Below are 16116 nucleotides of genomic sequence, written 5' to 3'. Positions count from 1 at the left end.
GAGAGTTGCAGAGGGGCCTGCAGGGAGTGGGCTGGTGCCAACAGCTGCAGTTGGATCACCTCCCACTAGGGGGCACTGTGATGCTGCAGGAAGTGGGGCAGGCTTGCAGCTCCTCCCTGCAAAACTTAGCAGCCCCAGGGACTCCGGAATGTGAGATTGTAAAGCTTGGTGTTAAAAAAATAATAAGATAAACTCACTGACTCACCCGATCATTGGCTGGAGGGTTTGCAGATGCCCAGGGAGCATTCAGAACTGGGAGGGCCTGACAGGTCCTTTGAATGGGTCTGGGCACAGGTGGAGGGAGGCGCCTCCATGGACACTGCAGGCGGGGGAACACTGGAAGGTGGAGATGGGGACACTGGCAGGTAGAAATGGGGACACTGGCTTCAGAAGGCCGTTGGGCTGACATCTGCAGCCTCCACCTGGGGTTGGTCACTGTGGAAAAGCTTGTGTGTTTGGCAGCGGGATGGTGAGGACAGTCCCTCCGAACGGCTTCTTTGGTTCTCTCTGGAGTATGATGTGAGCTTGGCAGTGGACGGGCAGCGAAGGGCAGGCTTTGCTCATTGGCAGAGGATGGAAAAGGTCTGAACGGGTGGTCGTGCAGAGGGCGGCTCGGAAGGCGGGGCCTTGCCCGCTGTGCCCAGGCCCCTTGTGTTGGCAGTTGGGCTTTGGTAGGGGAGCCAGTCTGCCGGCTTTGCTGGTCCTCCGGGGGTGCTCTGGCCTCGCCTGCCCGCCCTTCCTCTCTCTCCTTTCACAGAGATTGTCTTTGGGGGACTGTAAGGGGGTGAAGATCCCCTAAGTCACCCCTTGACATCATCGCTGATAGCCTCGGGCCCACTTGGTGGCCCCCAGGTGCTGTCTTGCTTCCTGGAGGCTGGTGTCCCTGGGGAGGGTCACATGAGAGCGAGCTGGCTTGGCACGGATACTAGAAGCCAGTGCCTCGCTCCAGAAAAGCGCTGGGCTGCTCCCTGCAGCTCTGACCGTGGACGAGGACGCTGTGCCCGCTCGTGAGCACTGGGTGGGAGGTTACCAGTTGGACTTGCTCACGGATTAGATGTGGGAGCTGCTGGGGCAGCTGGTGGCTGGTGGGGTCATGAACTGAGACACGAGGAGGGAAGCGGTAAGTGGAGGGAAAATCATGTAAATATGTGCAGAGAAGAAGACCAAAAGATGTTCCCAGAGCCAAGAAAAGACACATTTCTCACGAAGTAGGGAGTGGGCGCTTCTGCTGCCTTGGGGGAAGTGTGACAAGACCAGGACAGAACTGGGATTGCTGTTTGACGGTGTCCTCAGAGAGCGCCGCTTCGCGGGGTGACGGGGTGGGTGGCAGATGGGACAAGTTGGGGATGCATGTGAGGAGAGCAAGTGGGGCCGCTGAGCTTTATTTCAAGAACTTGGGGGAGAAAAGGACATATACAGGACCGTGGCAGGAGAGGGAGAAGGGACGGAGGATTAGCTTCTTAAAAATCAGGAGTCCTCAGACTCTGTAGAAGGGTGACCGCGGTTCATCACGTGGTGTGTTTGAAAGTTGCTAAGAGACTAGGTCTTAGACGTTCTCATCGGGAGAAGAAAATGTCACTGTGTAGTGATGGGGGTTAAGCAGACGTATTGGGATCATTTTGTGATCTATACATATAGTGAATCACATTGCACACTTGAAACTAGTAAGTCCGTTACATCTCAATAAAACTAACGAAATAAAAAAAAATAGCTAATTCCACCGAGTGCAGTGAACATTCGCCGAGTCTCGGTTTGGGCAGCGATCACCAGGACCCTGTGAGACCTTGCTACTGCAGCAGTGGTCCGTGCCCCGCAGGTCAGCCTCGCTGCAGAGCTGGTCGGAAATGCAGAGTCTCAGGCCCCCTCCCTAGACTTCCCCAGTCAGACTCTGCATTCCAGCAAGACCCCCCCACCCCCACCCCTCAGGAGGTTCAGAGGCACATTCAAGTATGAAAAGCACTGATTGAAGGGGCCCACTCCCAGGGAAAAGGGAGAGTAGGCTTCAGGTGGGGAAGGAGCTGAGCCCAGACTGAGAAAGAAGGAACCCGGAGTGACCCCCACAAAGCGCCCTGACAGTGTCCCCACGGTCAGACCACGCTAGCCACAGATGGTGCCTGGGAGACTGATGTCCAGTTGCCTGGAAACTTGGCGAGCTGTACATGCAGCAGCAAACACCATTCACCCGACACCCACGGTCATCCTCCCTCCTTTCCGAGCCAGGCTTCTCGAGAGGGGAGCTGAACATTCTGGGCCTCCCAATGCCTTGCTTTCCACCCACACCTCAGCTCCTCCAAACACGCTTCCTCCCCCTCACTCCACGAAACCGCTTCCAGGCAGGCCATCTTCTTCCGAAACAGTTCTCAATGGAGACTTTTTAACATCACTTTTTGTATTAGCTAGTTTGTTTTTTAAACTACAGAGAATACATAGTTATAGCAAAGAAAAAGCCACTGAGTTCAGGAAGAGAAAGGTAGAAATGCAGTCTCATTCTGCCCTTCTGCGACCTCCAGAGTTCCCTGCATTCAGCCCGTGGGCAGAAGGGACCGTGAGGAGGTCGTCCCTACTGTGCCAGCACCTTGGCTGGAGGGTAACACCGCGCCTCTACTCCCCGCCCTGTGGCAAGCCGCAGGCACAGCACCCCGTGCGGACGCGGTGGGTGCTGGGAAGTGTGGCCCTTGGCTGGGCAGCTGCCCTCTGGAAATAGCTCTACTCTGGAAGGAGGAACAGGAGTCTGGTCGGGCCTCCCCATCTCTGGCCCAGATGCCGCAACAGACACCCAGCACACAGGTCTTCCCCCACCTGGACAAATAAGTCCCCAGAAGTGGAATGGCTGGATTAAAGCGTGCGCTTTCCATTTGGGGGGATAATTTCTCATTGCCGTCCTGCTGCACCCTTTCGACAGCCCTGCCGATCACTGGAGAGTGCTTAGTTCAGGACACCGTAGCCAGCAATAATGGTTAGCATTTTTGGAAAATTTCCAGTGTTGAAGGTGGATGTCCTCTCATCATGGTTTTAATTTGCATTTCTTTAACTTTGCGAGAGTTGGAGCATCTTTTTCATGTATTTATTTCAATTCAAGCTCTTTCACCGTTCACTCTTTTCATGGCCTGCGTGCCTTCCTTCTACCGGCTGATTCTTTTTCGTACTGATTTGCAGGAACTCTGAAACAAGTCGTCCTTTCGTTTCTCACATGCTGCCAATATGTTTCCAAGGGGGTCATTTTCTTTCTATTTCTGTTGTTCTCTTTTGCCTCCATGCCGGAGACTGCCATTTTTCACAGAGTCCGACTTCTCCGTTTCTTCCTTCATGATTTTTGTCTCATGCTTAGAAAGGCTGTCCTCGTGCCAAGATTAATTTTACATTCTCACGTTTTCTTCTAGTGCTAGAGTCACACTTGAATCCAGATTCTGTGACTTGCCGTTGCTTTGGCGATGACGTGCGTTCTCAGTGCCCCAGTTTCCTCCGCCCATGAGCAGGAATGAGGGAGGGTGGCGGCCTCCTGGAGTTTATGGGGAGACCGAGGGAGGTGGCTCGCCCCCCCAGAGCAGCCCCCCCCCCCACCAGTGTACAGCAGGCGCTAGCTTATGTGCAGGGCATTGGGGACCGCATCTCTGTTGGCTCCGGCTGCTGTCGCAGCACTACCACGGAGGGGTGTGGGGGCTTCCACAGCAGGCATTTACTTCTCTCACTTCTGGAGGCTGGAGGTGCCCCGTGTCTGGTGAGAGCTCTCTTCCTGGTTTGCAGACCGCTGCCTTCTTGCCGGATCTTCCCATGGTGGTGGGGGGAGTGGGGGAGATCTCTCTCTCGCTTCTCTCCTTATAAAGCACTAAGCCCATCTGTGAGGACTTGGCTCTCGTGACCTCACTGCCTCCCACAGCCCCTGCCTCCAAAGATGGTCACATGGGTGTGAGGGAGCGGGTAGGGCTTCCAAGTATGAATTTGAAGGAGGATATACACATTCAGCCCTTCGCAGACCGTGTGTACATTCGATGCATGCTGCGCCTGTGTCGCTTTCTTTAAAAAAAAAAATCTAGAACATGATGATTTCATATGTGTATATGTCGTGAAATGATTAACCACAATCAAGTTAATTAACCTATCCGTCACCTCACATAGTTACTGTGTGTGCGCGCACACGTGCGCGGAGACTTCGGATCTGTTCTCTCAGCAGATTTCAAGTACACAATGGAGGATTGTTAGCCGGAGTCACCGTGCTGTAATTAGATCCCCGGGACTTATTCATCTTCGAACTGGAAGTTTGTACCCTTTCACTAACACCTCCTCAGTGCCCCTCCCTCCCGCCTCTGGCAACCGCCGTTCTACTCTCTGGTTCTAGAAGTTCGACATTTAAGTGAAATCGTATGGTATCTTTCTTTCTGTGTCTGGCTTATGTCTCTCAGCCGTTAAAAAAAAATAGAAGGAAATCCTGCCCCCTTTAACAGTGTGGGGTGAACCTGGGGCACATTACGCTCAGGGAAACAAGCTGTGTGCCCATTTCTGTGGTTTGCAAGGGGCTCTTTGATTCCAGATCCCACACTCACAACCAGCCCCGGGAGTAGTTCACTGCCCCTCAAACATCTCTGTATGGGCAGATCACACAAGGAGGGTCCTTCTCTGGTCTCTGTCTGTGACATGGCAGGACCCGGGACAAATTCCGTAATGCATGAGGTTTGGAAGAGGGAGTAGGCTTTACTGGGTAAACTTGCACCCTGGGGCTCTCATAAGAAGAGGCAGGTGCAGGGTTAACTGATTTCTGACCTCGCCCCAGGGGACATGCCAGGGCCTGGACAGACTGGGTTTATGCTCCAGGGAAGGGACTCTGCCCCCATACCTCCACACTTCCAGCGGCTTCCCTTCTTCTGTGGCGGGCTGAGAGCAGCCCTGCCGGCTGGGGGAATCAACACAGTACCGGGACGCCAGGCAAGCTGGGCACAGGAGTTATCTGGGAAAGCCAGCTGCCTGGCTCCTTGATGACCTATGGGGGGAAACTGGGTTCAGGCCTAGCCCCTCTGGCCAGAGGGAAGAAGCCCCCAGCCCTTGTAGGAAGCCAGGTTCAGGTACTGGCCCTCACACTGGGAAATAAGGGACCCCCCCTCCCCGTTTCCACAAGACTGTTAATTCCTGAGGACAGAGGCTACACCTTGCTTATCTGTGTATCCCTGGCATACAGTAGGTGCTTCATGAATGCTTGTTTAATGAATGACTACATGAGTGCCTAGCAGGCATAGGCCGAGCATTGTTGATGTAGCAATGTGATAGGTTTGATTCCCCACCTTCCATGACCTTACACTCTAGGGCTCTGATAGACATAGATAGTGTGTAAAATGGGGGCTCTGTCTGCAGTGGGCACCATGGAATCACAAGGGTAGCAAACGCCTACATCTTCTGGGAGGGGGAGCAAGGAAGGCTCCCTGGTGGAGGTGATGATGAGCTAAGAGCTGAAGTACAGCCTGACAAGCTACCAAGGGCTTCACCACCTGGGAAAGGCCCCTTAGCCTGAAATCAGTCTTGTCGGGAGAACCCTGAATGGTCCAGTCTGGCCAGAGCCCGGGGTGGCCATGGGCCAGATTAAGAGGAGCCACATAAAGCCATCAAGGCCTTATCCTGTGTGCGGCGAGGAGCGGTTCATGGAGTTCAGGCTGGGACTTCGCGTGTTGCTCCTGGGGGTCCTGTGAGTGTAAGGAATCGGGGCTGTAGGCTTGGAAGGAAGGGGTCCTCGCGTCTCCTCTCAACCAGGCGGGGATACATGGCTTCAGGGGCCGGGCCTGCGCTTGGCTCGGCATGCCGGGGTGAGCAGCTTTCGTTGGAAGATCCAGCTTCTTGCAATAAAGCCTTTTTCCTCCTCTTCTCTTAATTATCCCTCTGGAGACCACAGTGATTTTCAAGGAGCCTAGCTGCCCAGTTAGGAACTAATAAATCACCAAAGTCCCCCAGGCAGCTGGGCCTCCCAGAACACATACACGGAGTGTATCGATTTCGTAGAAAATGAAACCTTCCAGAGAGTCTTACCGGTGATCCTCAGGCCCGGCTCAGACGGGCTCCCGTGTGCTGACACGTAGAGGACGTCCCTGGTGTGGACAGCGGGGGAGGGGGGCCCCCGGGAGCGGCCTCGGCCCCACCGCGCGGCTAGAACAGTGTCCTCTCCGGAGAGCTTCCAGCTGTCAAGAGAGTGTTTAGATTTTGTTTCCTTTGAGTGGTAGGGTCCTCAGGAGGTCTGATCCTTCCCTCAGGAAGAAGCTGCGCGTACCGACTGCCGGGGCACGGAAGAGACGCACGTGTCCAGGGACACGAATGGCGTCTTCCTCGCTCTTCCCGGATGAAAACCCTGACGGCGTTTCTCCCTTCGGCAAACGTTTCCCGCTCCCCTGCGAAGAGCCGGTGTGCTCCTTGGTGCCGAGACCAGAGAGCAAGACGGACGCCAACCCTGTTCTCTTGGAACTTCGCGTCTGCGGCCAGAGGGACGGGCAGAGACGCGACCGTGCAGGGGAACGTGCATCAGATAGGAGGGAGCGCGCGCACGTTCCTGCTGGGGGCATCTTATTAAGGTGGCTCTGCCCAATTTTTCTGATGGTAAGAATCATGGGGGAGCTTGTTAAAAATGGAGATTCCTGCTCTCCAAACCCACTGAGTGAGAGTGTCCGGAGCCGGGGCGTGGAGTCTCTTCCTCTAAGGCTCACCCCGGCTGCCGCTCCGAACGACTCTATAAAGGCTGCGTTGGCTGAAGGAACATGCTGGCTGCAGCAGGGGTGCTTGGCCCTGGGACGCCCTGGGGTCGACTGGGGAGCCTTAAAATTGCAGGCGTCCGGGCCCCACTTTCAGAGTTTCCGATTTGAATAGTCTGGTGTGGGGCTGGGCCATGGCCATTTAAATACCTCCGGAGGTGCTGCAGGTGGTCTCAGGGGGCAGCACGACCCCCGCCCCCGCCCCTGCCCAGTCACACCGCAGACCCAGCACGGCCGGTTCTCCCTCCACGCCGCGGGAGCCTCGGGCGAAGGAGTGTGTGCCCTCGGCAGAACGGGTCACAAGTCGTGCTCCTTCTTACATCCCATTTTACCTTCTTCCATATGGAGGTCTGGCTGAAGCCCAGCTTGGACCTCCCTCCGTGTGAGCCTGTGCACCTGTAGCCGTGACAAAAATCGTAAAAACCGGGGCGCCTGGGTGGCTCAGAGGGTTAAGTCTCTGCCTTCGGCTCAGGTCATGGTCTCAGGGTCCTGGGATCGAGCCCCGCATCGGGCTCTCTGCTCAGCGGGAAGCCTGCTTCCCCCTTTCTCTCTGCCTGCTCTGCCTGCTTGTGATCTCTCTCTCTCTTTCTCTGTCAAATAAATAAATAAAATCTTTAAAAAAAAAAATCGTAAAAACAGCGCCATGACCGCTCCCTCCCCAGGACGGTCTGCTGAAACCTTCCTCTGCCCAAGGCCAGAACACCAAGAAAAGGCTGGACCTCCTGAATGAACACTGGGTTCTGAGGACTCAAGGTAACCGGTCAGCAGGTACTTGCCTTTCACACTGGATCGTTGAGCCGTGTGTGGCGCAGCTGCGGAGCGCCGGGTGTTGTGCTGGGAAGGCAAAAATGAATGAGAAGCCTGCCCACGTGGCCAACAGTGCTGCGCCGCGTGACTGCCTCCCGCGTGAGGTCTGCAGGGATGCGGGTGCGGCGAGGGTGCCGGTAGTGGGATGCGCCGCGTGTCCTGAAATTATAAGAAAGGTTCACAGATGGTGTGACTTCTGGTTTGGACGTGGAAAGATGAGTCAACGTTCTCCAGGGTGAGAGAGACAAGAAAGACGATCCAGAGTCTTAACAAAAGCGAAGAACTCAGCAAGTAGCGAAACACAGGTCGGAGCGGGATGTGTTGGGGAGCGGATGTTGTGTTCAGCACGACAGGCACGTCAGGTTGCCAGGAAGTGGCAAAAGATTCATTCTGGAAAGGTAAGGCAGAGCCTTGAGTCAAGGAATATGGGCTTCATTCCAAAGAATAGTTGATGCCTCACAAGCCGGGATGCGCTTTAGAAAGATTTCTGTGGCGGACGCAGGATGCAGAACAGACAGAGGGAGGAGAGAGAGGAAGCATGGAGGTCAGGGAGAAAGATGACAAGCCGGGGGCCGTGCAAGCATGCTGGGAGAGGAGGGGGCTCCTTGAGAACTTACCGGAATGAAAGACCTTAGATGTGAGGAGGAGTCAGGAATGACCCTGAGGGTTTTCTGCTTTGTGAGTGGATTCATGGCGACACCATCTACAAGGATGGGCGAAAGAGAAGTGAGTCAGAGCCGGCGTCCAGTCCACAGCTGGTTGAGCACGCCGGTCTAGAGCGCGGGCGAGATGGATCTGCTGTTACAGACTTGTGAGTCTGCGGCTCTTCAGTGGTGGGTAAAGGCTGGGGGACGACTGAAGTCCTCTGGCGAGATCACGTGCATAGGGGAAGTGGGACACAGACCATTGGGAAGATCCACAATGGCTCCCTGCCCTGTCCTCGTGGAGCTGGTAATCCAGTGGGGCGAGCAGGGCTTCAATAGGGAGGAAGCCAGGTTGTAAAAAGATAAGATTTGGATTCTCGGGGTATAAGCAACAGAAAGCAAGGCTCACGCTCACTAACCTAAACCAGTAGTACTCTGTTGGAAGGACATGTAGGGACTGACAAAGGAAAGTGGAAGAACCAGGTCTCAGAAAGGACAAGAACGAGGGCATGTAGGGTGCTCAGTTGGGTAAACTGGTCTGACTCTTGGTTTCTGCTCAGGTCATGATCTCAGAGTCATGAGATCAAGCCCCGCCTTGGGCTCCACGCCCAGCGTGGAATCTGCTTGAGATGTTCTCTCCCTCTTCCTCTGCCCCTCCCCCCATGCACGCCCTTTCTCTCTCTAAAATAAATAAATAGAGAAGAGGAGAGGAGAAGGCAGACAGAGGGATTTGGTGGAAGAGGCCAGTGCGGAGGCCCTTCCAGGCTCCCATGCCTGCCCGGAGAGTTCAGTCCCACAGTCTCCAGTCTCCATGACACAGTTGGCCCTGGTTGTCTTAGCTTCAGTCACGCACCCACCCCCTTGGCCTGCCAGGATTTTGTCCAAAGCAGGAGTGGGAGTTCCTCCGGAAGAAATCTAGGGGCTGTTGCCAGATGTAGGGAAAATTGCCACCGAGCAGGTCACGCTAACAGATGGGAGGTGAGTGAGTCCAGACTGTGGGGTGTCAGACAGTTCTTCCAGTAATTTGTGCAGAGCAACCTAGGAAGGAAAGGAGGCCAGAACTGAGAGAGAAAAGTTCAGCTATTAGCAGCTGGAAACAGGTAAGCAAAATGTAAACAATGATGTGAAGAGGGAAAGTAAGCCTCGAGGAAACGTCTGTTGCCCCCCCCACACACACACCCGACACCTGTCCGTGCCCAGAGCAACGAGGAGTAGGTGGAGTCTCCTTGCCCATGGTTGTCACCGGCCTCCAGCCGTCTATCCTGATGATCTAAGGAGAAGCAGGTATGGAAGGGATAGAGAAAGCGCGCCAGGCACAGGAGCCATTTGGCTCGTGGCGTGATGACGCTTGCGTGAGGTTGTTTGCCGTCTGGTGTGAGTGTCTCCGCAGTATCTGTAACTTGGTTTTGCTGCTGAGATGCCAGTTAGGAATGGGAAGGGCAGGGCTTGCCTTCAGCGCACAGCTCGGGGCATGATGGTGTACTCCGGAGATCACTGGAATTGGTCAGAATTCTCCTAAACTGGTAACAGAGGTGTTCATTGGTGCTCCTGGCAAAAGTATCTCTCCTTAGTCTGTTGAGAAGAGACTGTACCACACATTTCTCTCTTGGGTATTTGTTAGTGTGATAAAGGGTATTGCAAAGAAATTTTGTTGAGTACCTTGTCAAGTCAACCTTTTGTGTTGGAGAAAACCTTTCTATCAGTAACCCCATAGAAAGTCCTTAACCTTCAGCGCACCATCACCTCGGTATAATGTCGTCCGCTCTTGTCCTAAAGGCCAGCGCCTAATTACAGGGTGTGCCAGGGTCAGAATATGCTATAGCCACATTTCTGAGGAAATCCAGCCAAGGAATTCTATTCATGTACACTTGTGATTGCTAATAATGATATACTATTTTTTAAAAATAATTGGCCTACTCAGTATTAATAAATACTAAACTTTCAACTCACAGGGGTCCATCCTAGACCTCGAGCCTGGAAGCAGGATAGCAGTTGTATCCATCTGTCAGGTACACAGTGGGTTTGCAGGTGCCAGGGGCAGGGATCTGCGCACACAGGTGGACAGATCAGTGAGCCCACCTTGTCATTAGGGCCAGTGGGAGGGACACAGGATGGGTGCAGAGAACAGTCCGGAGGTGGAGGAGGGGAAGGAGGAAGGAGCTGATGTTTGCGGAGGAACAGGAGTATTGTTGGGGGCTCCTGGTGAGAATGTGGAGCACTTATTTGGAAGAACCATAAGGGGTTCTGGAAAGACAAATACTAACCATTACTGAGCAGTGTCTGAGAGTTCCACTGAAACCAGAATTAATAAGGATATCCAGGACCCAGCTGTCAGGGTCAGTCGTGCTCTCTGCTGCTGTCAGTCAGTCCAGGGAAAGAATGGAAGAGATGGGGGACGGGAAGCATGCATTGCTAGAGATGGGGAGAACATCTCAAACAAGGAAATGCATGAGGGGGAGGGTGCTCATGACCATGGCCGTGGTGCTACGGCGGTGGGTGTTTGTGGGTCCAGAGCAGGCACGGAGGAACGTGAAGTCAAGGGATTCATAGATGAATTTGAAGCTCGGGTATAAGGAGTTTGAGACTGTGTTAAATTGAGGTGGAAAGAAAGAAGGTTATCGTCTGTATTCATTTCCGGGGGCTCCCATAAAAATGACCACAAACTGGGGGGACAAAACCACTAGCCCCTGGTGGTGGCCAACAGTCCTTGGCATTTCTCGCTTGTACATCAGTCACCTGACGCTCTGCCTTCACCTTCACATCACCACCTTCACTGTCGCTTCTCCCCCGCTTATCCCCCATAAGGCTACTCACTGCTTGTTGGAGTAGGGCCCGCCTGGGTTCATCTCTTGAGATCTTCAACTTTAGATCTGCAAAGACCCTTTTTCCAAGTAAGGTCACAGTCGTAGGTTCTGAGTGGACATATCTTTTGGAGGGCCACCCTTCAGCCCCTCCATAGTCCTAGAGTGGAATTTAAGGGGGGAACCGTTTCAGAATTAGGGCAGTTCCAATGACAAGACCCAACGTATTGCGATGAGGAGGGGTTGCTAAAAGGAAAGAGAAAGTGGAGATTTTGGTTAAAGAGCTCTGGAGCTGGGCTGTTGGATGGAGTGCATGATGGGATCTGGGAAGACGGCGACTAGGAGGCAGGAGTGCTCCAGAGAAGGGGAAGAGGAATGCTTAGGGGGTAGATGAGTTGCAGTGGGGAAACCATGATCTAGGGGAGGTTCTCAGCTCTGCCTCCGCATTGGAACCACCTGAAGAGCTTTTTAAAAAAGTACCCGCCCCATATATTTCTAATCGGTTGGTCTAGGATAGACCCTGGACAGCTGCATTTAAAAAAAAATTCCTGGGGTGTTCTAAAGTGTAAAATGTGACCTTCAGAGAGAAGAACCAAGTGGGAGCCAAGGAATCTTCCCCTCTGTCAAGGCCTGAAGGAGACACATCAGGGAAGGAGACTTCAGAGCTTCCCACCATTGTCTCTTAAAGTCTCCAGCAGAACCAAGAAACTAAAGAGGAAGGAGAAGGTTGCATTACCTGGCTTCTGGCTGAGGTCCTGACTGGCCTGGAGTTCGTGCTGTTTCAGGCTTACACCAAGGATGTATTTCTGATGTGTTGCAGCAGAGAAAGACATCAAGACTCGTTTCTAACACACTTGCTATTCCTACAAAACAAGCCTTCTCCCCAACCCTATCCCCCGCCAAAAAAAAAAAAAAAAAAAAAAAAAAAAATTAATATGTTTGGAGAAATATCTTTTGCCAGAAGAATATTCAGTGGCTTGCTTTTGTATTTTTTGAATATGTAATCAACAAATACATTAACAATTTTAAACAGCATAAATATTCAGTGGCTTGCTTTTGTATTTTTTGAATATGTAATCAACAAATACATTAACAATTTTAAACAGCATAAATAAAAGTGATTCTCATTTATCCCTGACCCCCTCACTCTGTCCCCATCTCAAGACCCCTCCCCAGAAGCGCCATTCTTACCCGTCACGTGTCCTTTCGGTGAACGTGCTGTATCTTGCCTTTTTCCATTCAACACTGTATCTTGGAAATCATTCCCTTTCTGTACACAACAGGTACGCCTATTTCTGTTCATTGACTCGTCCATCATTTATTTAAGCCATACTGATGAACTTTTAGGTTGTTTCCTCTCTTAAAGCAAACCTGTTAAAGATTGTTTTAAGCAACTAGCACAAGGTGAAGTGGGTCCCTCCCCGGAGATCTGACGCTGGGGAGGGATTGTAGCCGAGGACGCAGCAGTCGTGCTGGCTGAAGACGGGTGGGCACCTCCCCCTGCACCCCCCGCACACCCCCCCACCCCCCGCACCTCCCCCCCCAGCCCCCTGAATGCAGGTGGAGCTCGGATGTCACCGAGGAGGGGGGGCCTCCCTGGGGGGCTGGGTGTGGGGAAATGACCTCCCTGCTCCCCTTCCCCAGAGGGACCCTGTCTGACAGTGTGCCGCTTCTGCCCCACAGGAGCCTCATGCCGCGGACGCTGGAGAGCCAGATCACACTGGAGAAGACACCCAGCTACTTCGTCACGCAGGAGGCCCCCCGGCGCATCTTCAACATGTCCCGGGACACCAAGCTGATCGTGGTCGTGCGGAACCCGGTGACCCGGGCCATCTCGGACTACACACAGACGCTCTCCAAGAAGCCAGACATCCCCACCTTCGAGGGCCTGTCCTTCCGCAACCGCACGCTGGGCCAGGTGGATGTGTCGTGGAGCGCCATCCGCATAGGCATGTATGCGCTGCACCTGGAGAGCTGGCTGCGGTACTTCCCTCTGGCTCAGATCCATTTCGTCAGCGGCGAGCGGCTCATCACCGACCCGGCGGGCGAGCTGGGCCGCGTCCAGGACTTCCTGGGCATCAAGAGGTTCATCACGGACAAGCACTTCTACTTCAACAAGACCAAAGGATTCCCTTGCTTGAGAAAAACAGAATCGAGCCTCCTGCCTCGGTGCCTGGGCAAATCGAAAGGCAGAACTCATGTACAGATTGATCCAGAAGTGATAGACCAGCTCCGGGAATTTTATAGACCTTATAATATTAAATTTTATGAAACAGTTGGACAGGACTTCAGGTGGGAGTGAGCCACCAAGATGTAAGGGTTCTTCTGCTTGTCTCTTCCGTGAGGCTGGCCCCTCGAGCCTGTGATCCTCTTCCCCCAGCAAACCCAACCCAGCTCCAGCCCCCTTTCCCATCTCGGGTTCCATCGTCCTGGAACTGGGAGGACCAGCTAAGGCCACGAGACCAGGGGGTCCTTGCCACTAGCTCTCCCCAGTCTGTCTAGGCAGAGCTGACCCACTTCTGGCTTGTCCAGTCAGTTCTGAATCATTTCCCTTCAGCCCCTCCGAGGCCTTGGGAAACGGCTTTAAGAATGGATCTTCTGATTACGCTAGATATTATAAGTGGTGATGGTTCTGTTGCTGTGAACACAGCAGTCTGTCCCCGTCACTGTCCGCCCCAGAGCGGACTTGCTAATTCCTAGTGGCATGTACCTCCCCTCTGAGCTTCACTCTCCCCAGCCGCCCCGGGTGGTGGGACAGGAGACCGTCCTCTTCCTCCTGACCTTAGCAGCTCATCGAGACATTGCAGGGCCGGAAGCACCCCCAGTCACTCCTAGCAGACAGCCCCTTCGGTGATGAAATAAACCAGAGATTTCAAAGCCTGTGGTCTCAACTCTGCTGGAAGGTTAATGGTCTTTGGAAACCACTTTGTGACTCTCCCTGCTCCCTATGGACAAAAGCACATTAATTCTGCTGTTACGGGTACTTGACTCACGCGAGCTTTCATGTTCAGCATGCGAAGGAATCATGCTTGTCCATGTGAAATAAATATGGCTCTCTCGTGTCCTTAATGCTGGGCTCTTCTCTGTATGTCAGGCCTGGAGCACGGCTCATTCATCTGGCTCCTCCTGTGCAAGATGAGGCGGGTGTTAGTGCTGAGGATGGTGCCCGCAGCTGTGGGATGGGCGTGGTCGGGGAGGGCCGTGAGGGGTGGGCGTGGTCGGGGAGGGCTGTGAGGAGTGGGCGTGGTCAGGGAGGGCTGTGAGGGGTGGGCGTGGTCGGGGAGGGCAGCGAGGGTGGGCGTAGTCCAGAGGGTAGTGAGGGATGCAGAACCACTTGGGCAAGGAGCAAGGGGCTGAAGATGGGGAAAAGAGGTTCTTGCTGGCAGAGGCTGCTGCAGAAACCTCATGTGGAGATCTGTGGGGACAGCTCTGAAACACGAGACTATGACAGCTCTCGGCTTAAGCTTTGTATCTGGAGTGCCAAACTAGAAGCCCAGGGACTGATAGGACGTCAGTTGTTTCTGCGTGGCTAGCATGATGTTTTGAAATAATGTCCAACAGTTAAAACTTGGGAGTATTCATATAAAAATACAGGTTTGTTTTTTTTTTTTTAATGGGAACGTGAGACACTGAGCTGTACTCTAGCACGGTAACACTCAGTTGCCGCCTTTGGATGAAGCCTGTGCTCCCGGGTCTTTGGGGTCCCATAGGGCCCACCTCACTGATGGGCATCATCTGCCCGGCCCCTGTTGGCATGGCGTTCACAGCCCTGCTTTGGGTAAAGTGATTCTCATTTATCCCTGACCCCCTCACTCTGTCCCCATCTCAAGACCCCTCCCCAGAAGCGCCATTCTTACCCGTCACGTGTCCTTTCGGTGAACGTGCTGTATCTTGCCTTTTTCCATTCAACACTGTATCTTGGAAATCATTCCCTTTCTGTACACAACAGGTACGCCTATTTCTGTTCATTGACTCGTCCATCATTTATTTAAGCCATACTGATGAACTTTTAGGTTGTTTCCTCTCTTAAAGCAAACCTGTTAAAGATTGTTTTAAGCAACTAGCACAAGGTGAAGTGGGTCCCTCCCCGGAGATCTGACGCTGGGGAGGGATTGTAGCCGAGGACGCAGCAGTCGTGCTGGCTGAAGACGGGTGGGCACCTCCCCCTGCACCCCCCGCACACCCCCCCCCCCCCCCCCCCCCCCCCCCCCCCAGCCCCCTGAATGCAGGTGGAGCTCGGATGTCACCGAGGAGGGGGGGCCTCCCTGGGGGGCTGGGTGTGGGGAAATGACCTCCCTGCTCCCCTTCCCCAGAGGGACCCTGTCTGACAGTGTGCCGCTTCTGCCCCACAGGAGCCTCATGCCGCGGACGCTGGAGAGCCAGATCACACTGGAGAAGACACCCAGCTACTTCGTCACGCAGGAGGCCCCCCGGCGCATCTTCAACATGTCCCGGGACACCAAGCTGATCGTGGTCGTGCGGAACCCGGTGACCCGGGCCATCTCGGACTACACACAGACGCTCTCCAAGAAGCCAGACATCCCCACCTTCGAGGGCCTGTCCTTCCGCAACCGCACGCTGGGCCAGGTGGATGTGTCGTGGAGCGCCATCCGCATAGGCATGTATGCGCTGCACCTGGAGAGCTGGCTGCGGTACTTCCCTCTGGCTCAGATCCATTTCGTCAGCGGCGAGCGGCTCATCACCGACCCGGCGGGCGAGCTGGGCCGCGTCCAGGACTTCCTGGGCATCAAGAGGTTCATCACGGACAAGCACTTCTACTTCAACAAGACCAAAGGATTCCCTTGCTTGAGAAAAACAGAATCGAGCCTCCTGCCTCGGTGCCTGGGCAAATCGAAAGGCAGAACTCATGTACAGATTGATCCAGAAGTGATAGACCAGCTCCGGGAATTTTATAGACCTTATAATATTAAATTTTATGAAACAGTTGGACAGGACTTCAGGTGGGAGTGAGCCACCAAGATGTAAGGGTTCTTCTGCTTGTCTCTTCCGTGAGGCTGGCCCCTCGAGCCTGTGATCCTCTTCCCCCAGCAAACCCAACCCAGCTCCAGCCCCCTTTCCCATCTCGGGTTCCATCGTCCTGGAACTGGGAGGACCAGCTAAGGCCACGAGACCAGGGGGTCC

At 54.0% G+C, this 16116-nt stretch overlaps 2 protein-coding genes across 2 annotated transcripts in view; both read left to right on the top strand.

Moving 5' to 3' along the window:
* Positions 1–13276, top strand: part of LOC111162334 (heparan sulfate-glucosamine 3-sulfotransferase 2) — an 87323-nt gene extending 74047 nt beyond the window's left edge. The window contains exon 2 of the mRNA XM_022526694.1: positions 12658–13276. Coding sequence (XP_022382402.1) covers positions 12658–13276 — 619 coding nt within the window. The remainder of the gene's footprint in view (positions 1–12657) is intronic.
* Positions 13277–14728: 1452 nt separating this feature from the next.
* Positions 14729–15854, top strand: LOC111162195 (heparan sulfate glucosamine 3-O-sulfotransferase 2-like). The gene is given in 4 exon segments (XM_022526426.1): positions 14729–14752; positions 15190–15251; positions 15327–15781; positions 15784–15854. Coding segments are annotated over 4 exon segments (612 nt in total).
* The last annotated feature ends 262 nt before the right edge of the window (positions 15855–16116 follow it).

The sequence above is a fragment of the Enhydra lutris genome, unplaced genomic scaffold, assembly GCF_002288905.1.
Source record: "Enhydra lutris kenyoni isolate GAN:26980312 unplaced genomic scaffold, ASM228890v2 scaffoldscaffold90, whole genome shotgun sequence".
NCBI classification, from domain to species: domain Eukaryota; kingdom Metazoa; phylum Chordata; class Mammalia; order Carnivora; family Mustelidae; genus Enhydra; species Enhydra lutris.
This window is presented reverse-complemented; position numbering and strand designations above follow the sequence as displayed.